Source organism: Ceratotherium simum, chromosome 5, assembly GCF_057802395.1.
Source record: "Ceratotherium simum simum isolate JZ-2026a chromosome 5, ASM5780239v1, whole genome shotgun sequence".
Lineage (NCBI taxonomy): Eukaryota > Metazoa > Chordata > Mammalia > Perissodactyla > Rhinocerotidae > Ceratotherium > Ceratotherium simum.
This window is the reverse complement of record NC_141904.1, coordinates 14735207-14761586: the sequence shown is the minus strand read 5'-3', so window position 1 is coordinate 14761586 and position 26380 is coordinate 14735207. Positions and strand designations below refer to the sequence as shown.

Below are 26380 nucleotides of genomic sequence, written 5' to 3'. Positions count from 1 at the left end.
TGTTTGCAGTTTTCTAAGATTTCCAACTTAATAACCCTTGTATTCCCATATCTCCTGGCCCGATGGCTGCTTCCTTTGCTTTCCCAGAGTTTTCTCATGTATGGAGGCAGAAAGGAATACTAGTCCATAGTATTCAGAAACTGCCCTTCACAAGTCCCTCCTTCTCCTGTGCTTCCTGTTTATCCCACTTAGGCCTCCAAATCCTAGCTTGTCTTCCAAATCCTAGCTTGTCTTCCCTCATTTTCTCTCTTCTTTCACCCCTTTCATCTTTCAACTCTGTCATCTTCTTTTCTTTAGTAATATAATATTTGTCAATTATTACACCCTCCTTTTATAGTTCTGCTTATTCAGGTGATACTAATATCCTATGAGTAGATCTCAAAATCTACCTTAATGTTGCTACAAACTCATTATCAAGTTAGTACTCACTCTTAGAAAGGAGACTGAGTTTATAAACTGTTTAGTCAATGAACCCTGAAAAACCCTTTCCTTAGGAGAGACTCTTCATTGCCACAAAGTTTAAATGACCTAATTTTCTCATCTCTTAGATTATTTATAATGCAGCTCCTATTTTCTTCCTATCTCCTTCTTCCTTAATGAGAGATATTCAATCCAAATATCTGACCTGAGCATAGTTTGTATAGGCCAAAGTATTTCACTTCAGCTAGACCAGTGATGACAGAATTAAGTGAAAAAGTAATTCCTTTCCTCAAAGCTTCTTATTCCTCAACCAGATTTTCACTACGAATTCATGACAACCAAATTCAACACTACCACCTCCAAGGGCCTCAATCCTTTTATCATTTTTAGTCTGAGAACTCCAGTTTGCACAACTTCGGAGGCAACCTCTCACACCATATTGTACCTGAAAGACTTCAATGACGGCCATGTTAAATCTTCTCTACACTCACTAAAAATCCCAAACTCTCTCTCTTCACCATCTAGATCAGCAGTCAGCAAACTGCTGCCTGAGAGCTACATCTAGCAGGCTGTGAGTTTTTATAATTAAAGTTTTATGGAACACAACCATGCCAACTTATTTACATATCCTCTATGGCTGATTTCATGCTACAACAGCAGAGTTGAGTAGTTGCAAGAGACTATATAGCCTAAAATATTTACTGTTTGGCCCTTTACAGAAAAAAGTTCACCAACCACTGAATCTAGATTAAAATTTACTAAAGACATAGCTCCAAAGTTGCAATTGATATTCCATTTGGACTATATATTTTTGTTAAAGGCCAAATTTTGCTTGCCAGACTCCATCTTTTTTGTGTGTGTGTGTGAGGAAAATCAGCCCTGAGCTAACATCCGTGCTAATCCTCCTCTTTTTGCTGAGGAAGACCGGCTCTGAGCTAACATCTATTGCCAATCCCCCTCCTTTTTTTTCCCCAAAGCCCCAGTAGATAGTTGTATGTCATAGTTGCACCTCCTTCTAGTTGCTGTATATGGGACGCGGCCTCAGCACAGCCAGAGAAGCGGTGCGTCAGTGCGCGCCCGGGATCCGAACCCGGGCCGCCAGTAGCGGAATGCGCGCACTTAACCGCTAAGCCACGGGGCCGGCCCTTTAATATTTTTTAAATCACTGAGTTAATTGTGAACATTAAAAATATGATTTCATTTATAAATCTAACCTAACTTCTCCCGAAAAACCAGCAGATCTAGCCACACTGGGCTCACATCCCTGCATGGCATGGACTGGCTAGAGTGTGTAGTAACTGCCCCCTTAAGACCAACGGACAAGTGGTACACAGCTCTCCAATTTGCCATAGTCCCCTCCTAACCAGCTTCACTCATTTTCATTATTTTCTTAATTCTGTGAGCATAAGAGTTTGCAAGCTCTCAAGCCATGAAGTTCTTCATTTTCCTTCTTTTTACTCTTATATACTATAAAGTTATAAGAGTAACTTGTTCATTTTAACGTCAGCTTGGCTAGGCTACGGTGCCCAGCTGTTTGGTCAAACACAAGGCTAGATATGCTGTGAGGTATTTTTCAGATGTGATTAACATTTAAATCAATAGACTTTGAGTAAAGCAGATTACCCTTCATAATGTGGGTGAGCCTCACGCAACCAGTTAAAGGCCTTAAGAGCAAAGACTGAGACTCCCAAGAAGGAAGGTATTCTGCCTCCAGACTGCCTTCAGCTTCAACACTGCAACATCAACTCTTCCCTGGGTCTCCAGCCTGCAGGCCTGCCTCACAAATTTCAGATTTGCCAGCCACACAATCGCATGAACCAATTCCTTTAAAATAAATCTCTCTCTATATATAAAGGTATCTCCTATTAGTTCTGTTTCTCTTGAGAATTCTGACTAATACACACATACCTATAACCCCATCACCCAATTTTTCTGTATTAAAGGAAAAAGTGCCTTCTTTCTTTCCAGGGAAAATGATGTTTTTTCATTCATTTATAGCTTACCCTTGGTCCAATATGTGAATGACTGCTCTCCATAGGTTATGACCTCTACTTACGAATATACCAACAAATCCCTTGAACTCCAGCCAAACTGGCTTAATTACAGTGCCATAAAAAAAGTCTACACTTTATATCTATGCACTTTTGCTCACAGCATCTAAGCAGTCTAAAATGGCTTTTTTTTTCCCCCTTTCTGCTTTCCCAAATATTATCCTTCACATTCAAGCACAACCTCCATCCGCTTTGTAAAGGCTTCCCTAGTCACTCCAACCAAAACTAATTTGTTACTGTTCCAAACTCTTATATCACTGTCTGTACAATCTTAGTAATTACTGTCTTTTGACATTATGTATTAGTGTTTTTCAGTCTCATATTACTTTTCTTAATTATTAATGTGTTCACATTTTATCTTCCTTACTAGACTGTAAGCTCCTAGAAGGTAAGGATCATATCCAAAATCTTCTCCTACCTCTACAGAATCTATCTAACACCTTGTCTACCACCTAAAAGACACAGTTCCATTTGGAAATCAGAAGGTCCCTGAAGTTCCCTGATATAACACTGCTTTCTGAATAGAATCAAGCAAGAGGTTGCTCTACAAGTAGCTGTTCTTTTGTCTTCCCTTCTTCCCTTTTTCACTTCTTTCTTCCCTTCTTCCCTCCACTCTGCTCTCCTTTTTTAAGAGTCCCCAAGGTGCTAAAAGGAATCAGTAACTAGCACAGTCTGCCATTGGTCCTGCTGAGTTTCTGGAAAGTCATTATTCTTGGGGCAAGAATATTAGAATGTAGACTTGATGAAAGCGGAGAATTTATCTGCTTTGTTTATTATGGTATCCTCAATACCTAAAACAGAACATGGCACAAAGTAGGTGCTCAAATAAGTATTTATTTTTTAAAAGAACTGTTTCATCTATAAACAATGAAACAGAATAGCTACTGTTTTAACGACCTCACATTAAAGCACTCTAGATTATTTGGGCTTTGATATCCTTCAGCTATTTCAGGTTAGTCAACGACCATTATTTTAATCTTTATCCTTATTTCTTTAATCAGAGGTGACAAGTGTGTTTTTACTCTATATACGTGATTTTTCACTATGACATTTTATCTTTAGTTCACAAATCTGTATGCTAATTAGGTTTCACTTTGGTAGGCAGCTAATCTAATCCTATGCACTTTGTGGATATACTCAGTAAATATCCAGTAGCTAGATGACATCAGTAGAACAAATTATAACACTTCACCAAAATAAAAAGTAAATACTATTTCTTCTGTGACTAATACTTTGGTGATTATTAAATATACATATTTTAATATAAATGCAATAACACATTTTAATATAAGTGGTAAAATATAGTCTTCAAGATCTTTATAAAGAAATAAATTCATAGGTACATATTAGATAGATTTCCAAAGCATATTTAGTTTTAAAAAGCTATAAAACCTTCTGGTGTGACTCGTGACCAATAATAACTTTAAAAATTGTAACACACGATTAGTCATACCTTTGTTCATGAAATTTTCTAATTTTAGATTCATAGTAATCAATTAGGCAAAGCAACCTAGAAAACAGAAGATAAATTGAATTATTTTCAAAATGTGATGTTGGAGCATTTACTATTCTCTCTGCATAATTTCAAATTACAATGATAAACATACAGGTTATCTAGTAAGTTTATAAAAAATTTAAGTGATTTTTGCCAGAAGCAAGTATTATACTAAGCCAAGTATTTATATTAATCTCAAAGTATAGCTTTTAAAATAAACACAAACATTATATCTCAACATATTAAATGCATATTCTCCTTGTCCCAACAGTTCTACCTCCAGCAATCGCTCCCAAGTAATATTTGCAAGGGTTATAACTCAAGAAGAACAAAGCTGTTTGTTGCACCATTATTTAGAAGAGTGAAAACCTAGAAACAATCTAAATATTCTCCAACAAGAGAAAAGTTAAATAAATAATGACACATCCATACTTTAGAAAAGGATGAAGCATTACAAGAAATAATGTAAACTTGTATTTCTAGCTACATATCAATTTATGTAGCAAACATTACTGTCTATCCAAGACGGTATGAGGAACTCTTTTGCAGAGATAAGCAAACACTCTGTTTTGAGTGACAATGCGCTCTTCTTCCTCCTTCCTTAATCTATAGATATCCTTTTGCAAAGAAGCAATAGTCTCTTGTTGCTCCATTCGTATCTTCTTATAATGCTGACATTTTGCCTGTAAGAAATTTTTCAAAAAACATAATTAGGATATGTACATCTAGGACATGCTAACAATATTGTACACAAAGCCATCTTCACAGTTTCTATCAAGCTGCTTCTTTCAAGAACTTCAGTATTGAGGCTGTTTTTAAATGGGTGCAAGCTCCAGGAACATCATGTCATAAACACAAAAAATATAACAAGTAAAATAAGTGTAAAATGAGGAAAAAATAGCTTATAATTGCATGCATTCAAGGTTTCAGAATTAGTAAAGGAACTTAAGATTCTCCACAAAACTGGCATAATTTTATGTATAGGTTTAGATGAAAACAATAATCAGGAAGGGACCAATATTAAGGATGCTACAAAGAACCAAGAATTAAAATTAAGATTCTTAAGTGATCAATGATAATTTAAGATTTCAGGTGGTTTAATCAACTTAGGCATTCACACAATGTGGGAGACTGCAAACTCGAGTAAGCCCCTAACCAGGAAGTTACTAAGAAACAACATATATCCCAAGATTTATACAAGGGAATATAAATCTTGGACACTCTCTTCCTTGTCTTCAGTGAAATATCACTGGCCTGGTTTTCCTTTACTCCCTAGTTTCTATCCCTCAGTGTCCTTTGAATGCTCATTATCAATCGCACCATCATTATGAGTAGTAATATACTTTTTATAAAGCTCAGTGAGAAACCCTTTCCCCTGCTGGCCTGCACATTACTAAGACATATCACTTTCAGAAGAGGATGCCAGGTCTAAACACATGTTCACCTGCCCATAGTGTCAAGTTTGCTGAACCTGAGAGACCCTAAAGGGGAAAGGGGACTCAGCTTCTGGTACCATACCATCTCCCAGTAACCACTGGCTACACCTGGAATTGATCCTCTGCCTTAGGCTCATCCTGGAAGCCAGGCAGAAGCTCTACAGCCAAGTGACATGGGTTCCAGTTCCACCTCTATTTATAAATTACCTGTGAAACGAGAACTAATAGTTGAGTTTTGCAAGGTTGGAGGTATACGAGCAATATACAAGAATCAATTGTATCGGTCCTAAGTCATTCTATGAGGCCAGCATTACCCTTGATAGCAAAGCCAGAAAACACAAGAAAAAAGAATCACAAACCAACACCCCTTATCAACCCTTTATAAACACTGACGCAAAAAATCCTCAATAAAATACCAGAAAATCAAATTCAGCAGCATGTTAAAGGATTATACACCATGACCAAGTGGGATTTATTCCTGGAATGCAAGAATGGTTCAATATATGGAAGTTGATCAATGAAATACACCACATTAACAGAACGAAGGAAAAAAACCATATGATCATCTCAACTGATGCAGAAAAAGCATCTGACAAAATCCAACACCCTTTCATGATAAAAATGCTCAACAAACTAGGAATAGAAGGAAACTATCTCAACATAATAAAAGCCATATATGAACAACCCACAGTGAACATCATACTCAATGGTGGAAGACTGAAAGCTTTTCCTCCAAGATCAGGAACAAGGCAACAATGCCTGCATTCACCACTTCTATTCCACATAGTAGTGGAAGTCCTAGCCAGAGCAATTAGGCAAGAAAAAGAAATAAAAGCCATCCAAATTGGAAAGGAAGAAGTAACATTATCTCTGTTTGCAGATGATATGATCTTATATGCAGAAAACCCTAAAGATTCCACAAAAAAAACCCTGTTAGAACTAATAAGTGAATTAATTAATAACAGGAAGGAAATATTTTGTGTTACTACAATTTTCAGTAGTAAATAAATGTATATGGAGAAAAAAAAATAAACATGGAATTAAAATACACAACAATAAGTTGGGGAGTAACAAAAATTGTTTTATAATTATTGCACTGTCATTGAATAAGGTAAAAATTACAAAGTAACATTAGATTTTAAGAAGAATGCATATTTTAATCTTTGAAGTAACCACTAAAAGAATAGTACAAATCAATTTTTTGATCCATATATTCCCTATGAAGATCACTATCATTTTTGCAAAGAAGAGGGAGAACTACATCCTGATACAGATCATATTGACCTAAAACTAGAGTTATGTAAAAGTTTATAAAACTATATCCAAAGAAGCCAACACACTAGTCTAAGCACAGAAAAAGGGAAATCGCACTGCAGAACAGAGAAACCACAAATAGAATGTTGTCTTTTAGTTTCTGTATTTCCCCAGCAATCTTTCAATATACTGTTATCAAACATCTATTGCTTTCCTTGACCTCTTTACCACATACATACAAAATCAGTGTTTCCTTTCAATTGCAAAACATGCAGCACTAAACCATTCTAAAACTGGAAACAAGTGTATGCCAAAAAAAGAAGAATCTATCTTAAACTGTGAAATAATTGTTCTCCAGGGGCAATTCCATCTTCCCCAAGAAAGCACAGACAGATAGTATGGAATAGAATGCATGACTAGTCTGTAATGGAACGGGATAATCAAGCTACATTGAGGAGCAGCAATTCCTTGAGTTTGCCAATTTCTGTTGACACTCAATAAAAAGTACTCTTTAGGGACTTAAAAACAAAGAAACAACTAATTTCAATTAATCAAATTAGCATAGATAGCCTTCCCCAACACCAGGTGTCCACACCCCAATCCTAATTCTCTCTGTCCTCCTCCATGGCAGTTTGGAACATGAGACCTCCTCTGTACCAATTTACAAGCTACATAACAAATCTCTGTGACCTGAAACAAAAAACTAACAGCACCATAAGTCATTTATGACAGATAGAACTACTTGATAGAAAATATATGTCACTCTCAAGTCACCCTTTACCAATGAACCCTCAAGCATCTATCCTTTGAAGCGCCTAAAACTCTGGTAAATTCATAACTCTTATGTATCTAATAATTTAACTTTGCAATTATTTACATATCAACCTCTTTGAAAAAATAGATATCTTCCTAAAAAAAGAACACTGGTTTCCTCGGCCCTCAATTCTCTCTGCCACCCAAGGACCCGGCACCTTTATGGCTCCTGGTGGCTGCTTTCTCATATCAATAAGTTGATGAGTTAAAGGGGTTCAGGTTTCCACATGCCCTATATCTGAGACCAAGGTCAAAATCAAACACATATAGAAACATTTCCAAAATCCTCCCTCCCTTTATAGAGATTTCATAATGCACCACTGATGAGGAAAGCAACCTAACAAAGCCAACCTAAAAATATAATACTCTAATGGTAGAGGATTTTGTTGACCGATGAGTAATAGAAACAGATTTGGCCAACAAAGAATGATAGTGTCTTCTCTGGAGCCATGATCAACACCAGCAGGTCCAGCACTGCCACCCAAGCTGACAGCCTAAATGAGGGCACAACACCAACTGCCTCCGTCCTCATACCAGAACTTCCTAGAATCTCTAGCTGATTCTCTCTGACCCCCTGAAATTTATATTAACTCCACTGATCCTTTCAATGCTGCCAGTATAAACTGAGAGGACATCCAGACGCCCTGCCTGATGAATACTGGTCCCTTTTAGGCAGCCTGAACCCCTGTGGGCAATAGGTACATACTGTTGTGCCAACAAAACCACTTTAAAATAAGGACTTAATGTTTATAATGATATGATGTTTGCAAGGATCTGTAATATTTCATACAACTAAACATTTGTTATCACTTCAAAATATTCATTTCTTTTAATCACAATAAACACCCAAGTTTTTTTTTTTTTTAAACAGTTTTATTTATTTATTTATTTTTTGTGTGTGAGGAAAATCAGCCCTGAGCTAACATCCGTGCTAATCCTCCTCTTTTTGCTGAGGAAGACCGGCTCTGAGCTAACATCTATTGCCAATCCTCCTCCTTTTTTTTTTCCCCAAGGCCCCAGTAGATAGTTGTATGTCATAGTTACACATCCTTCTAGTTGCTGTATGTGGGACGCAGCCTCAGCATGGCCGGAGAAGCGGTGCGTCGGTGCACGCCCAGGATCTGAACCCGGACCGCCAGTAGCGGAGCACGCGCACTTAACCGCTAAGGCACGGGGCCAGCCCACCCAAGTTTTAAAATAAGGGCTTTTTTTAAATTGGGAAATTAAGTATTCAATGTTATAATATTGCTATTTCTATAAAAAGAAAAGTAACAAAACGACTTGTAATCACAAGCATATTCCATATAAATGTTGGGTAAATTTAACTCAGTAATTTAAATATTTATTGAACATCCACTACTAATACTAAAACAGGCACTCTTTTAGCCCTAAACAAAGTAGATAAAAATATCTGCTTCATGCAACTCGCACTCTAACACAGGGAGATATATAAACAAAACAAATAAAGTATACAGTATGTCAGCACGTTAGATGGTGGTGAGAACTAAAAGTAAAATATAAAGCAGTGAAGGCAATATGATGTGGGGGGGATGGCACTGCCAACCGTAAGTAGCCAAGAAAGAAATCCCTGAGAGATGGTGACATATGAGTAAGGAGAGAAGGAACAAGCCTTGCAGCTATCTTGGAAAAAGCGTGCATGGCAGAGGAAAAAGAAAGAACAAAATTTACAAAGGCCCTGAGGTGAGAATGTTCAAGGAAAAGTAAGGATGTCAATAAGCAAGGGATACAGTAGATGAAGTCAGAACTTTAACAGGGGCCATATCATGCAGAGCCCTGGAGGATATAGTAAGATCTTTTGATTTTCCTCTAAAGAACAAGGAAAGCCATAGGAGGGTTCTGAGCTACTATGCTGAGAGCACAGTGAAAAAGGCAAGGGTGGAAGTAGGGAGACCAAAAGAGAAGCAGGAGAGAAACGAAGGTGACTTGGACCGGAGTGGAGACTAAAAGAAGAAAGTTTGGAGAGAAAATCAGGAACTCAGTTTTAGATGTGTAAAGTTCTAGATGCCTACTAGACATCCAGTAGAGATACCAAGTAGGCTGCAGGATTAAGTCTGGAATTAAGGGAAGAGGTCTGAGCCATAGATTTAAATGAGGTGCTGTGAATTAGACTGAGCATCACCAAAAGAGTTCGAGTATATAGGAAAGAGAAAAGGTCTAAGGAATGAGTACTGGAGAATCCCAACACTAAGAGGTTAGGGAGATGAGAAAAACCAGCAAAAGAGCTGAAGAATGGCCAATGGGGTTAGAGGAAAACCAGAAGACAGGATATTCTGGAAACCAAGCAAAGAAAGAATTTCAAGAAGGCAACAGTGATAGGTCAAGTAAAGTAAGGACCATTGAATTAAGCAACATGGAAGTCACTTGTGACCTTGATGAGCTGTTTTAGTACTATCTATCTTGTAAGAAAATACATAACTTAGTACCTGTAAAGCTTTATGCTCCATTTGAAGATCTTTTATTTTATTCTGTTCCTGGCAAACTCTATTTAGGGATTCATCTTCCAATTCACCAATTTTGCATTTCACACTCTCCATAATTTGTTCCAAGTCATTAGCTCGTTGTTCCTGATCTGCTGCTCGGCTCTGTTCTAGCTGAAGTTCACTTCTAGTAAAAGACACACAATTCCTTCCCTTACTAATAAAAATAAATCACATCATACCCATCATAAATAAATCACAAACATATCCATCTAACAACATAACGAATTTCTAAAATTTCTTTGCATTCTTAAAATGTCTTATAACACAAACCAGTAGAAGAAATATAGAGTACTATTATAGATCTAAGCTAAGCTACTATCAAAAGATTTACCTATTAAATACACACACACACACACACACACACACTTTTTTTTGCTAAGGAAGATGTCCCCTGAGCTAACATCTGTGGCCAATCTTCCTCTATTTTGTATGTGGGTCACCTCCACAGCATGGCTACTGAGTGGTATAGGTCAACGCTCAGGAACCAAACCCAGGATGCCGAAGCGGAGCGCACTGAACTTAATGACTATGCCACCGGGCCAGCCTCCTTAAATATATTTTTTAACTTAATATTTAATCAAAACAGAAAACTGAATTTCAAGATTCTTTTTAAGGGTTATTTTTAGAATGCATATCCTGTATATAAACAATTCAAAACAGATTTTTTTTTCCATTTTCATACTTAAGCTGCTGATTAGTTTCTATGAGCTCCTGGATCACGTTCTGTTGACGTGTTGTTTCTTCCATCAAGGTTTTCAAATTCTGTCTCATCCTTTGTGATGACTGTTTGTCAAAAACGATGAGATCTACATTTTTTGAAATGTAATACAGACAGTAAAAAGAAAGGTAAGGCCAAAAATTAAAGACAAAAACTTTTTAAAGTAAAAAGAAGCTTTTTACTATAAAGAGCATAGAATAGGATCACATTACCTGTAAGATCTGTCCTTTTGACTAGAGATAAAGGTTTTAAGCCATGCATCATCAAAAGCACATTTATGCTTTCCCATTCTGCTTCTTCCTGCTACAAATCACAAGGACAGAGAAAAGGATCAACTTTAAGATATAAAGTGAAGAAACACCTTCTTGTATATAATTCCCTTTGTTTTCAGAGTAACAGAACTTTTTCTCCAAAAGATTTTTTTCTCCTTTTTTTTTTTTTTTTGCAGGGGAAGATTCACCCTAAGCTAACATCTTTTGCCAATCTCCCTCCTTTTTTCTTCTTTTTCCCTCCCAAAGGCCTAGTACATAGTTGTGTATAGTTGTAAGTTCTTCTGGTTCTTCTACGTGAGCCACCGCCACAGCATGGCCACTGACACATGAGCGGTGTCATTCTGCACCCAGGAACTGAACCCGGGCCACTCAAACAGAGCTTGCTGAACTTGAACTGCTAGGCCATCAGGGCTGGCTCATCCGAAAGATTTTTAATATGAGTTTTTTATGTACATATAATGATTAAAATTAAAACAACAAATTTGTTTCTAACAAAATTAGCAGACTAAAAAGGACACAAATAAGCACACATAATTACATCACATACTTCCAGAATGTATATAGGCCCTAATGGATAAATTAAAACAAAAACACCTTGTAATTTCAGTGAACCAAATAGACTTTAGGTTTTTTATCAAACTGAACCAGACCAGGCCCCATTCAAAAGAAATAGGTGCAAATTAGGCTACATTAATTGAATAGTAAAGAAAAGGTGAGTCACTCAGAAACAAGCGCCACTTCAACAATGACTAAACTTACAAAAAGATCAAAACATACCTGACTGGTCAAAACCAATAATTTAGACAGTTCCTTGTATAATAGACAAGGTCTACCTATAAAAAGGAGTCTGTCCATCTAGGTGACTGATTCTAATAGAATCACTCCAAAAGACACTCTCAAGTCTTTTATCCCTAATTCTAAATATGTAATTATACCATAAACTTGAGAGGGGAACTCTTAACTCTCTAGATTAAGTGAATAAAAACATAACAATGTGAAGAAAAAAGTAATAAGAACATAAAATACAGAGAAGGATAGAAATAGAGACGATATAAAAAAATGACATTTAAATCCATGATAGTAATAGTTTCATAATGGGCTTTTAATGTAAGTACAATGATCAATTTTACCACTGTATGAAGTGCTTTGCTTGTTTTTTAAGCCATTAAAGTATATTTATGAAAAGGTAATTTGAATGAATTTTCAATGTTTAAATGCTTGAAAAAAATATAATTTATACAATAAATACATTTTTATTAGTGGTATAGTATGTGAATATTGTAACAGCTTAAGTATTAAGAATATAGATAATTGACAAAATACAAATAAAAGTATTACTCTCCACATCCAAATGCCCCTCAGACATTAAAATATCAAGACAAAAAAGGAACAAATTGCTAATGACTTTTTTTTTTAATAATTTTTATTTATTTATTTTTTTCCTCCAAAGCCCCAGTAGATAGTTGTATGTCATAGCTGCACATCCTTCTAGTTGCTGTATGTGGGACGCAGCCTCAGCACGGCCGGAAAAGCGGTGCGTTGATGCGCGCCCAGGATTCGAACCCGGGCCGCCAACAGCGGAGCGCGTGCACTTAGCCGCTAAGCCACGGGGCTGGCCCACTAATGACTCTTTGATAGCACTATGACTCAGCACCAAATAAATCTTTCCTTTTGACTGCTGACTTTCTTCCCCTTCTTTATCCTTTCTACACTTCTCCTCCCTCCCACAAGCTTTTCCTTTATTTATGCTTTAGGTCTTCTGGTCACAAAGTTTAATGACACAGAACTAAAATGATTGCTGATATCTGTTTTAGGAGCCAAAAGCTCTGTGTGGGTATCTCAGTGGATGTCTACTATGACTCACAAAAACAAAATGCTCTGTAAATAATAATGTCACACATTTTGAATGATTAAATTATACAAATTGTTCCCTGATACCTCTTTAAGAGAAAGAACAACCTAACTGTTCACAAATTCTGAAAATAGCTGAGAATAGCATTTTCCAAAGTACAGTAGTTTCCCCCTTATTCTTGGGGATACGTTCCAATACCTTGAGTGGATGCCTGAAACCACGGATAGTACCAAACTCCATATACACTATGTTTTTTCCTATACACATATACCTCTGATAAAGTTACAGTAAGAGATGAACAATAACTACTAATAAAATAGAACAATTATAATATACTGTAATAAAAGTTACCATAGATCTTAGCAACCTCAGCATACAGTTTTTTTTTCTTTCCTTAAGTCAAGAACTTGCACCTTTTCACTTAAACGAAGCACTTTATGGCTTCTCTTTGGCATATCCAAATTGCCAGCGTCACTACTCTTATGCTTTGGGGCCACTATTAAGTAAAATAAGGGTTATTTGAACACAAGCACTGCGATACTGTGACAGTCAATCTGATAACCAAGACAGCTACTAACTAACAGGTAGGTAGCATATACAACGTGGATACGCTGGACAAAGGGACGATTCCCAACCCGGGCAGGACAGAGTGAGATTTAATCACACTACCCAGAATGGTGCACAATTTAAAACTTATGAATTATTTATTTCTGCAATTTCCCATTTAATATTTTCGGACAGTGGTTGACTGTGGGTAATTGAAACCATGGAAAGCAAAACCACAGATAAGGGGGTACTACTGGTATCTGCTGCTGAACACCAGTCTAATGAAATGTTCATCAGATTAGTATTCAATAACAAACACTGTACACTAAAGCATCCTTTTGGAGACTGATAGTATTGTGAAGTCTTAGAATAACGAAATCATTTAATAGTCTTTAACCCAGCATTTCCCAAAATTATTTTACTAAAAATTCCTGTTAAAGTAAGGTTTTTTTACATTTGTCGATGTAGTATTCTTTGGGCACATACTTTGAGAAACACTGGCTTCAAATATTACAAGTTTACCTGTTTTTCAGTCATGAGTCTGTTTGATGATTTACTGGACTCCGGGGCTGCTGAAGATATAGTTTCCTTTGTAGAATCAAAAGAAGTAGATTGGCAATAAAAAAATTTGAGTTCCCTAAGTTAAAAAAGAAAAAGTGCAATAGGTGTTAAAGGAAATTATATCTAAAAGAACCTACTACTCTTGGGCAATTTAAGCCATTCTTGTGTCAACTTCTATGACTTCTTAGAAAGCTGATTTTAAGAATGATTAGAATAAACCCTATATTTTAGTGTGTGTGTGTGTGTGTGTGTGTGTGTGTGTGTGCATGTGTGTGTGTGAGAGGAAGATTAGCCCTAAGCTAACATCCGCTGCCAATCCTCCTCTTCTTGCTGAGGAAGATCGGCCCTGGGCTAACATCCGTGCCCATCTTCCTCTACTTTATATGGGACACTGCCACAGCATGGCTTGATAAGTGGTGCGTCGGTCCGCACCCGGGATCCGAACCTGCGAATCCCAAGCCGGGGAAGTGGAGCTCGTGAACTTAACCACTACACCACCAGGCAGGCCCCAAACCCTATCTTATAATGCTCTTCAGAAATAAAACATTATGTTTTACATAAATATACACACACACAAAGAAAACTATTTAAGTAGATGATGTGAAAAGCACATGATGCTAATAAATAAACTGTTATCTTTTGGAAGTTGCTTCCCAAAAACCTAAAAGAATTGTGCCTGACCCAAAGTTACAGGCCAGTCTAACAATTCACTGGACTAACTCTAAAGGTGAATGGAGTGCCACTTTCTTAGTGGTCTTTACTTCTAAGTAGATCAGAAGCCAGCAACAAAGGATTCTGTTTGGCACACACAAAAGTTTATATTTTAGTATACCCTACCATCACTTGCTCTTGTTATCTAAGACCCTGCCATTCTATAGGAAAACATTTCCTTGGGTTCTTTGATATATAGGTATAATTCCTCCTTTCCAGAGGCACAATCACAAACGTTGATTAGCATCATGGAATTTTAGAGCTTGAGAGGACATTGGAAATGGTTCAGTCCAAAATCTCTAGCTGTTCATAACTGGCAGGAAAGAGCGTAAGGAAAGTTGTACCAAAACATCAGGTACTATAACCACCTGAAACACAGAGAGGTGAAATGATCTTCCCAGGATTGATTACAAGTAGGACTCCTTGCTGACAGTTCAGTATTTCTTCCAAAGCACCCTTCTGCCCTTCTACATCTGATTATGATAGGGAAATCCAACTAAGCAATTTAGAAGTCACCAATAATTTATTTTCAGCTAAACCTAATAACATGTTACAAATTCTGAAATTCTGCCATTTTTGTTGCTTGACATCACAGAGTACTCTCTCCTCTGTAAATTTTGGTCTCTTTCAACAACTCAATCACCCCCTATGTTCATGCCTCCCGTCTTTATTTTAAATAAAGATCCTTTTCCAACGTATCAGCAAACGTCAGCTGCTACCACCTTCCAGCTACTTTTTTAACTTTTCGTTTAGAAATTTTCAGAAATACACAAAACTAGAGAAAGAGTATAATGAACCCATGTATTTATCAATCTAGCTTCAATGATAAACAATATTCTCCCATTCTTGTTTCAGTTCTTCCTCACCCACTTATATTTCAGTATACAGACTCTTTTTTTTTCTTGTGAGGAGGATTAGCCCTGAGCTAACATCTGTTGCCAATCCTCCTCTTTTTTTGCTGAGGAAGACTGTCTCTGAGCTAACATCCGTGCCCATCTTCCTCTACTTTATATGGGACATCATCACAGCATGGTTTGACAAGCAGTGCATTGGTCCGCGCCCAGGATCCAAACCTGCGAACCCCGGGCCACTGAAGCAGAGAGTGCAAACTTAACCACTATGCCACCAGGCCAGCTCCAATACGGACTCTTTTTAAACATAACTTCAATACCATTATCACACCCAATAAAATTAACAATAATTCCTTAACTATCACTTAATATCTAGTCCATGTTCAATTTTCCCCCAAATGTCTTTAAAATGTCTTTTTACAATTTTTTCTCTTTCAAATCACAATCCAAACAAGGTCCACATATAGCACTCTTAAGTTTCCTTTAATCTATAACAGTCCCACTCCTCTCACCCTTTTTTTTTTTGTAAGGAAGATTAGCCCTGAGCTAACATCTGTTGCCAATCCTCCTCTTTTTGCTGAGGAAGACTGGCCCTGGGCTAACACCCATGCCCATCTTCCTCTACTTTATATGGGACACTGCCACAGGACGGCTTGACAAGCAGCACATTGGTCTGTGCCGAGGATCCGAATCTGCGAACCCTAGGCCCCTGAAGTGGAGTGCGTGAACTTAACGCCACTGGGCCAGCCCCTCACCCTTTTGTTTAACTTGCCATTTATTTGTTGAAAAAAATAGGCCATTTGTCTTGCAGAATTACCCGCATTTCATACAGGGCTTACTGTATTCTTATCATTTAACACATTTCTCCATCCCCTATATTTCTTGTAAACTTATAACACGTAGAAGTTTTATTAAGTTCAGGTTCAGTATTTTTTGGCAAGAATACTTCAGAGGGAGTGCTGTGTTTTTCCTACTGCATCACCATCAGGAATCAGCCAGAGTTTTAAAGTGTGAAGAACACACTCCGTAGACCAGACATAAGGGTGGTAGATATTAATGTAAGAGAATGTCCCAAAGAGTGTGGCGCCACATATTCTAACAATCTCCCTAACAGCCACATTGGACCTCTTTTAAATCTTTAAAGTGTCATCTCCCTCCAGGTTCAAGGCCTGGGCACTCTTATCCTCTTCTTCACTTAGTTAACTCATACTGGACCTTCAGATCTCAGCTCAAATTTCCTTCTCAAGGGAAATCTCCCCTGATCCCATGACTAGATCAGGTCCTCTTGTTATGTGCTCTTGTAGCACTATCAAGAGTAAAGTATAAAGGTTTAGAGTTCAGAGTCAGATGGCTCGAGTGACTGACTATTGGCTTAACCATTTATTAAATGTGTGACATGGACAAAATCATTAACATCTTTGAGGTTTCATTTCTTCATCTGTAAAAGAGACAACATAGTAATACCTACACCTCATAGGTTAAATTAAATCAGACAACATGTATAAAGTACTTAGCACAAGTGCCTGGCACATAGGAATTTATAGATAATTGGTAGTTATTGTTATATAGAAGTATGCTGAACAAAATGGATCTTACCTAATAATACCATTGTATATTATCTTAGACTTTTTCTACAAATTACTCTGTTAATTATCTGATACAAGTTGTTTTACATAAATATGTCTAGGTAGGACTAAAGTCCATGAGATAAGTAGTCTACTTTTTTGTAATGGTAGAGTAAGCAATTCTGCCTCTAAAGACAATGAAGAAAACTGAATAACAGACATTAAAATTTTTTTTCTTAGTAACAATATAATGAGGAATTACAAGGCAAAAATTGAGAAGATGAGGAGTGATGTCAGCATCATGGCAGAGTGAGATTTTCCCCTCAGACTGTCCCCCACTAAGATACAACAAAAAAGGACATTCATATACCAACAGAGGGCATTCACACAACACAAAAGACATCTGAGAGACCCATGGAGCCTTACATCTGAAGGTGGAGGTGCTGGAACCCCCAGAGAAAGTGGAAGGAGGTAAGGAGACCTCCGTCCATCCCCACCGGCAATGACTCCAGGTCCACGCAGCACTCAGAGAGAAAGAGGGGTGAGGGGCAGCCATCCGTGGGAAAACCGTTGCTCTCCCAAGTTCTCTCACAGCCCATGGGAAACTTCCACATGGAGGGGACTGAACTGTTGCGGGGCTGCCATCATCAAGCTAGTACCCCAGGAGAGCAGATAGTGAATGAAGAGCGAGAAACCACCAGGATCCGGCGGGCGAAAGAAAGCACCCCTCCCCCCGCACAGCACTTCAGCTCAGCTGGTCGGCCAGAGCGCCCACAGATCACCACAGGCACAGAATACACAGCTCTTGACCCCCACTCAGTGGCAGCAGGTGGAAGCTGCATCCAGATATTTTCAGCATGAGGAAAAATAAACTCCCACCCTCAAGCAGTATGTAAAAATATATTAATTCTCCAGACCAGAAGGAAAATGACAAGCACCCAGAAATCAATCCAGAAGGCACAGAAATTTATAACCTAAACAACAGAGAGTTCAAAATAGCTATCATAAAAAAGCTCAACGAGGGGGCCACCCCGCGGCGTAGCAGTTAAGTACGTGCGCTCCACTGCTGGCGGCCCAGGTTTGGATCCCGGGCGCGCACCGATGCACCGCTTGTCAGGCCATGCTGTGGGCGCGTCCCATATAAAGTGGAGGAAGATGGGCACAGATGTTAGCCCAGGGCCAGTCTTCCTTAGCAAAAAAAAAAAAGGAGGATTGGCATGGATGTTAGCTCAGGGCTGAGCTTCCTCACCAAAAAAAAAAAAAGCTCAACGATTTATAAGAAAATACAGATAGACAGTTCAATGAAATCAGGAACTTCTTCACCAAAGAGATTAAAACTATAAAGAAAAACCAATCAGAAACGCTGGAGATGAAAAACACAATGGAGGAGATAAAGAAAAATCTGGAATCTTTAAAGAACAGAGCTGAATCTGACCGGGCAAGAGAAACAATAGAAAAAATAAACAAATGGGACTACATCAAACTAAAAAGCTTCTGCACAGCAAAGGAAACCATCAACAAAACGAAAAGACAACCTAACAATTGGGAGAAGATATTTGCAAACCATACATCTGATAAGGGCTTAATCTCCAAAATATATAAAGAACTCATGCATCTCAACAACAAAAAAACTACCAACCCAATTAAAAAATGGGCAAAAGACCTGAACAGACATTTCTCCAAAGAAGATATACAGATGGCCAACAGACACATGAAAAGATGTTCAAAATCACTAACTATCAGGGAAATGCAAATCAAAACTACAATGAGATATCACCTCACGCCCGTCAGAATGGCTATAATTAACAAGACAGGAAACAACATGTGTTGGAGAGGTTGTGGAGAGAAGGGAACTCTCATACACTGCTGGTGGGAGTGCAAACTGGTGCAGCCACTATGGAAAACAGTATGGAGATTCCTCAAAAATCAAGGATAGAACTACCATATGATCCAGCTATTCCACTGTTGGGTATTTATCCAAAGAACTTGAAAACACCAATTTGCAAAGGTACATGCACCCCTGTGCTCATTGCAGCCTTATTCACGATAGCCAAGACTTGGAAGCAACCTAAGTGCCCATCAAGGGACGAATGGATAAAAAGCTGTGGTATATATACACAATGGAATACTACTCAGCCATAAGAAACGATGAAATCCAGCCATTTGTGACAACATGGATGGACATTGAGGGCATGATGCAAAGTGAAATAAGTCAGAGGGAGAAGGTCAAATACCGTATGATTTCCTTCATTAAGTAGTAGATAATAACAACAATAAACAAACACATAGGGACAGAGATTGGATTGGTGGTTACCAGAGGGGAAGGGGGGAGGGAGGAGGGTGAAAGGGATAATTGGGTACATGTGTGTGGTGATGGGTTGTAATTAGTATTTTGGTGGTGAACATGATGTAATCTATGCAGAAATAGAAGTACAATGATGTACACCTGAAATTTTTACAATGTTATAAACCAATGTTACTGCAATAAACAAAAAATTAAAAAAAAAAAAAAGAGAGAGTGCAACGTTGTGTCCCTTCCAAAAAAAAAAAAAATAAATAAATAAATAAATAAAAATATAATTTAAACCATTCAAAAAAAATAAATAAAGAAAGAACAGAGCTGATAATATGGAGGAAAGAATTAGCAATATGAAGGATACAAATGCAGAAATGCTCCAGATGGAGGAGGAGAGAGAACTAACACTAAAAAGAAATGAAAAAATTCTCTAAGAAATATCTGACTCAATCAGGAAATGCAACATAAGGATTATAGGTATTCCAGAGGGAGAAGAGATGGAAGGAGCAGAAGGCCTGTTCAAAGAAACAGTAGCTGAGAACTTTCCAAACCTGGGGAAGAAGCTGGAAATACAAGTGAATGAAGTCAACAGACCTTGTAAATACATCAACAGGAAAAGACTGTCCAAGGCATACAGTATTAAAGCTGGCAAAAGTCAATGACAAAGAAAAAAGATTAAAGGCAGCAAGACAAAAAAAAAACAAAAAACAAAAACGTTCAAAAGAATTCCTATCAGGCTCTCAGCAGATTTCTCGGCAGAAACTTTACAGGCTGAGAGAGAGTGGAATGATATACTCGAAATTCTGAAAGAAAAAAACTTTCAGCCAAGAATACTCTATCCAGCGAAAATATCCTTCAGATAGGATGGAGAAATAATAACTATCCCAGATAAACAAAAGCTAAGGGAGTTCATTGTGACAAGACTCCCGCTACAAGAAATGCTCAAGAAGGCCCTCATACTTAAAAAAAGAGAGAGAGAAAGAGAATACAAAGCTTTGAGCAAGGAGAAAAACAAGTAGACAAAATCAGAAAAATTGCAGCTCTCTATAAGAACAGGTTAGCAAACATTCAATTAAACATCAAAGATTAAGGGAAGAAAAACACCAAAAATAAATATAACCTCATCATTTTAAACACACACTCACAACACATGATGGAATAAGATGTGACAATAGTAACTTAGAAAAGGAAGAGGAAAGAGATGGAATCGAATCAGTCTAAGGAAATAAGAGGCCATCAGAAAACGGACTATCTCATCTAGGAGATTTTTTTATACAAACCTCATGGTAACCACTAAACAAATAATCAGAACAGAGACACATATGATAAATAAAGAGAAAACTAAGAAAACCATGATACAGAACTACCAAACTGAAGTGGCAGTCCAAAACACACGAGACAAGAAACAAAGGAAATGCAGAAGAACCAGAAAATGAGCAATAAAATAGCAACATTAAGCTCTCATATATCAATAATCACTCTAAATGTAAATGGATTGAATTCTCCAATCAAAAGACACAGAGTAGCGGAATGGATTAAAAAACAAGATCCAACAATATGCTGCCTCCAGGAAACACATCTCAGCTCTAAAGACAAACACAGGCTCAGAGTGAAAGGATGGAAGACAATACTCCAAGCTAATGGCAAACAAAAGTAAGCAGGTGTTGCCATACTTATATCAGACAAAGCAGAACTCAAGATGAAACAGGTAATGAGAGACAAAGAGGAGAAATATATAATGATAAAAGGGACACTCCACCAAGAAGACATATCACTTGTATATATATATGCACCCAACACAGGAACACCAAAGTACATAAAGCAACTATTAACAAATCTAAAAGGAGATGTTAACAACAACACAATAATAGCAGGAGACCTTAACACCCACTTACATCAATGGATAGATCATCCAGACAGAAAGTCAACAAGGAAATAGTGGACTTAAATGAAAAACTAGACGAGATGGACTTAATAGATATATACAGAGCACTACATCCAAACAGAGCAGACTACACATTCTTCTCAAGCACACATGGAACATTCTCAAGGACAGACCATATATCGGGAAAGAAAGCAAGCCTCTATAAATTTAAGAAGACTAAAATCATAACAAGTATCTTTTCCGACCATAATGCTCTGAAACTGGAAATCCACTACAAGAAAAAGACTGGGAAAGTGACAAAGATGTGGAGACTAAACAACACGCTACTGAACAACCAACGGATCACTGAAGAAATTAAAGGAGCAATCAGAAAATATCTGGAGACAAATGAAAATAAAAATACACCATAGCAACTCATATAGGATGCAGCAAAAAGCACTCCTGAGAGGGAAACTCACAGCAATACAGACCCACCTTAACAAAGAAAAAAATCCCAAATAAGCAATCTTAAACCACACCTAACAGAATTAGAAAAAGAAGAACAAAGCCCAAAGGTAGCAGAAAAAGGGAAATAAAAATTAGAGCAGAAATAAATGAAATTGAAACCAAAAAAACAGTAGAAAGGATAAATTAAACAAAGAACTGGTTTTTGAGAACACAAAATTGACAAACTCTTAGCCAGACTCACTAAGAAAAAAATAGAGAAGGCTCAGATAAATAAAATTAGGAATCAAAGAGGAGAAATTACAATGGATACCAGAGAAATACAAAAGATTGTAAGAGAACACTATGAAAAACTATATGCCAACAAAGTGGACAATCTAGAAGAAATGGATAAATTCTTAAATTCATACAACCTTGCAAAAGTGAATCAAGAGAAATAGAGAATCTGAATAGACCAATCACAAGCAAAGAGACTGAAACAGTAATCAAAAACCTCCCAAAAAATAAAAGTCCAGGACCAGATGGCTTCTCTGGAAAATTTTACCAAACATTCAAAGAAGATTTAATACCTATCCTTCGCAAACTATTCCAAAAAATAGAGGAAGATGTAACACTTCCAACACATTCTACAAAGCCAACATCACTCTGATACTAAAGCCAGACAAGGACAATACAAAGAAGGAAAATCACAGGCCAATATCTCTGATGAACATAGATGCAAAAATCCTCAACAAAATATTGGCAAACTAAATACAGCAATACACTAAAAAGATCATACACCATGATCAAGTAGGATTTATACCAGGGACACAGGGATGGTTCAACATCCGCAAATCAATCAACGTGATATACCACATTAACAAAACGAGGACTAAAAACCACATGCTCTCTCCAATAGATGCAGAGAAAGCATTTGACAAGATCCAACAGGGATTTATGATAAAAAACTCTCAAGAAAATGGGTATACAAGGAAAGTACCTCAACATAATAAAGGCTGCATATGACAAACCCACAGCCAACATCATACTCAATGGGGAAAAACTGAAAGCCATTCTTCTGAGAACAGGAACAAGACAAGGGTGCTCACTCTCGCCACTCTTATTCAACACAACACTGGAGGTTTTGGCCAGAGGAATTAGGCAAGAAAAAGGAATCCAAATAGGCAATGAAGAAGTGCAACTCTCACTGTTAGCAGACGACATGATTTTATATATAGAAAACCCTAAAGAATCCACCGGAAATCTACTACAAATAATCAATAAATACAGCAGGGTACAAAAGTTGCAGGGTACAAAATCAACTTACAAAAATCAGTTGCATTTCTATACTCCAATAACGAACTAACAGAAAGAGAACTCAAGAATACAATCCTATTCTCAATCACAACAAAAAGAACAAAATATCTAGGAATAAATTTAACCAAGGAGGTGAAAGATTCATACGATGAAAACTATAAGACATTATTGAAAGAAATCAATGAGGACATAAAGAAATGGAAAGATATCCCATGCACATGGATTGGAAGAATAAACATAGCTAAAATGTCCATACCACCTAAAGCAATCCACAGATTCAATGCAATCCCAATCAGAATCCCAATGTCATTCTTCACAGAAACAGAACAAAGAATACTAAAACTCATATGGGGCAACAAAAGACCCCATATAGCTAAAGCAATCCTGAGAAAAAAGAACAAAGCTGGAGGCATCACAATCTCTGACTTCAAAATTTACTACAAAGCGATAGTAATCAAAACAGCATGATACTGGCACAAAAACAGACACACAGATCAATGGAACAGAACTGAAAGCCCAGAAATAAAACCACAAATCTATGGACAGCTAATCTTCGACAAAGGAGCTAAGAACATACAATGGAGAAAGGAAAGTCTCTTCAATAAATGGTGCTGGGAAAACTGGACAGCCACATGCAAAAGAAGGAAAATGGACCATTTTCTTTCGTTATACACAAAAATTAACTCAAAATGGATCAAAGACTTGAACGTAAGACCTGAAACTATAAAACTCCTGGAAGAAAATATAGGCAGTACACTCTTTGACATCAGTCATAGAGGGATCTTTTCAAATTCCATGTCTACTTTGACAACGGAAACAAAAGAAAAAATAAACAAGTAGGACTTCATCAGACTAAAGAGCTTCTGCAAGGAAATGAAACCAGGATCAAAATGAAAAGATAAACCACCAGCTGGGAGAAAATATTTGCAAATCACATATCCAATAAGGGGTTTATCTCTCATATCCAACAAGGTGTTTATCTCCATAATATATAAAGAACTCACACAACTGAAAAACAACAACAAAAAAATACAACCCAATCAAAAAATGGGCAGAGAATATGAACAGACATTTTTCGAAGGAAGATATACAGATGGCCAATAGGCACATGAAAAGATGCTCAACATCACTAATCATCAGGGAAATGCAAATCAAAACTACACTAAGATATCACCTTACACCCATTAGAATGGCTATAATCACCAAGACAAAAAATAACAAATGTTGGAGAGGTTGTGGAGAAATAGGAACCCTCATTCACTGCTGGTGGGAATGCAAACTGGTGCAGCCTCTATGGAAAATAGTATGGAGAGTCCTCAAAAAATTACAAATAGAAATACCCTACGATCTAGCTATGCCATACTGGGTATTCATCCAAAGAACCTGAAATCTACAATCCAAAGAGGCTTATGCACCCATATGTTCACTGCAGCATTATTTACTATAGCCAAGAAGTGGAAGCAACCCAAGCGTCCCTCGACTGATGATTGGATAAAGAAGATGTGGTATATATATACAATGGAATACTACTCAGCCATAAAAAAGACAAAATCATCCCATTTGCAACAACATGGATGGACCTGGGGGGCATTACGTTAAGCAAAATAAGCCAGACAAAGACAAACACCACATGATTTCACTCATATGTGAAAGATAAACTAACACATGGTCAGAGAGAACAGTCTGGTGGTTACCAGGAGGAAGGGGGTTGCAGGGTGGGCACAAAGGCTGAAGGGACACATTTATATGGTGACTGACAAACAATAACGTACAACTAAAATTTTACAATGTTATAAACCATTATGACGTCAATTTAAAAAAAATTGAGAAGATGAGAACCTATTTTTTCCCTTAAGGCATTTGCCAAGTCCAAAGAAAGAGCTATGAAAATGAGTTCTATAGATCAAAGCCGCCCTGTATTTAAAGTTGTTACCTGTAAGGGCTACAACTCTCAGGATAAGGGTGTACCAGAAGTAAACACCTCTCCCATGAACTGAAACCTGGCTTCCCTTCCTCTGGGTCATTTCAGTATCTCAAGAAGGTCCCAAATTAATAGTGCTTCCAAGAGCCTAGCAAAAGCAAACGAACACTTCTCTGGAAAAAGGCCTCAAATTATCCCCACAAAAAAATGTTTCAAATACAATATCCAGCAAACAGTCAAAGATAACCAAGGGATACAGGAAACAAGACATAAGGAGAACAGATATAATAGTCAAAAGAAACCAACCAACAAAGAAAGATTTCTGATATTGTAATTATTAGGCACAGACTACAAAACAACTATGCTGACAATGTTCAAAGAAATAAAAATCAAAGCTTGAAACTTTTGGCAGAGAACTATAAACTGAAAAAGAGAGTAAGTGTGAAAAAGAATTAAAAATTTATAACAAAAAATTACAATAACTGAAATTAAGATCTCAAATCACAGGCTTAACAGTAGATTAGAAAGAGCAAGGAAAAATTAAATGAACTAGAAGGGAAGTTGGAAGAGACTACCCACCTTTTTAGTTCTCTATGCTGTATTTAGGAAAACACAGAAGAAATTCTACTTCAAATGGAGGGGATACATGTATAATTTGCATCCAAGAAACAGAGGAAAGAATAGAGCAGAAGTAGCATTTGAAGATATAATGGCTAAGAAGGTTTGCGAGCCAATGAAAGACATAAATCCACAGATTCTAGAAGCCCAGCATATTGCAAACGGGATAAAGCAGAGAAAAAAAATCACACCTAGGCACATCATATTAAAGTATAGAAAAATAAAGAGAAAATCTTAAAAGCAATTACAGAAAAAAAGATTATCTTCAAAGGAATAACAGTTGGGATGCCAGCTAACTTCTTAGCAATAACAGTGGAAACTAATAGTGGACTAATATCTTCAATGTGCTGAAAGAAAATAATCACCAATATAAAATTCTAAACCCAGTGAAAATATCCATTAATAATAAAGGCAAAAGTAAGATATTTTCAAACAAACAAAACAAACCTGACAAATCTGTTCTACAAAATATTCTAAAGGAGATACTTCATGCAGAAGATTCATTGACAGAAAGGCAGAGGTGTAGAAATGAATAAAGAGAAAAGAAATGGGTGAGTGTAAATACACACTGACTACATAAAATAATAATAAAATCTTGTGAAGTTTAAAAAATATAACTAAAATGCACAATAACAAAAATATATTAGCTGGAAGTAGGGTAAATGGAGTAACAGTGTTCTAATTTTGTTTATAATCCAGAAAGAGGGTAAAGGTATCTATTAATGTCAGGCTTTTGTAAATTTCCAGAATAACCACTAAAGAAGATAGCACAAGTATGTCATTTCCTAACTAATAAAGGGGAAAAAGAAACCATGATGATGAATAAAAATGAATCCAAAAGAAGAGAAAAATAAACAGGGAACAAGTGGAACAA

At 37.1% G+C, this 26380-nt stretch overlaps 1 protein-coding gene across 8 annotated transcripts in view; it reads right to left on the bottom strand.

Annotated features, from left to right (window-relative positions):
* Positions 1 to 26380, bottom strand: part of CEP70 (centrosomal protein 70) — a 95214-nt gene that overhangs the window by 39033 nt on the left and 29801 nt on the right. For 7 of the 8 annotated variants that reach the window (XM_087430486.1, XM_087430484.1, XM_087430483.1 and 4 more), the window contains 6 exons: positions 13881 to 13995; positions 10901 to 10991; positions 10653 to 10776; positions 9914 to 10094; positions 4480 to 4649; positions 3925 to 3981 (listed from right to left, as the gene is read on the bottom strand). In XM_087430486.1, the coding sequence (XP_087286612.1) occupies positions 3925 to 3981; positions 4480 to 4649; positions 9914 to 10094; positions 10653 to 10776; positions 10901 to 10991; positions 13881 to 13895 (638 nt within the window). In that variant the 5' untranslated portion in view covers positions 13896 to 13995. The remainder of the gene's footprint in view (positions 1 to 3924; positions 3982 to 4479; positions 4650 to 9913; positions 10095 to 10652; positions 10777 to 10900; positions 10992 to 13880; positions 13996 to 26380) is intronic. The other variant, XM_087430487.1, reaches the window with a different exon arrangement.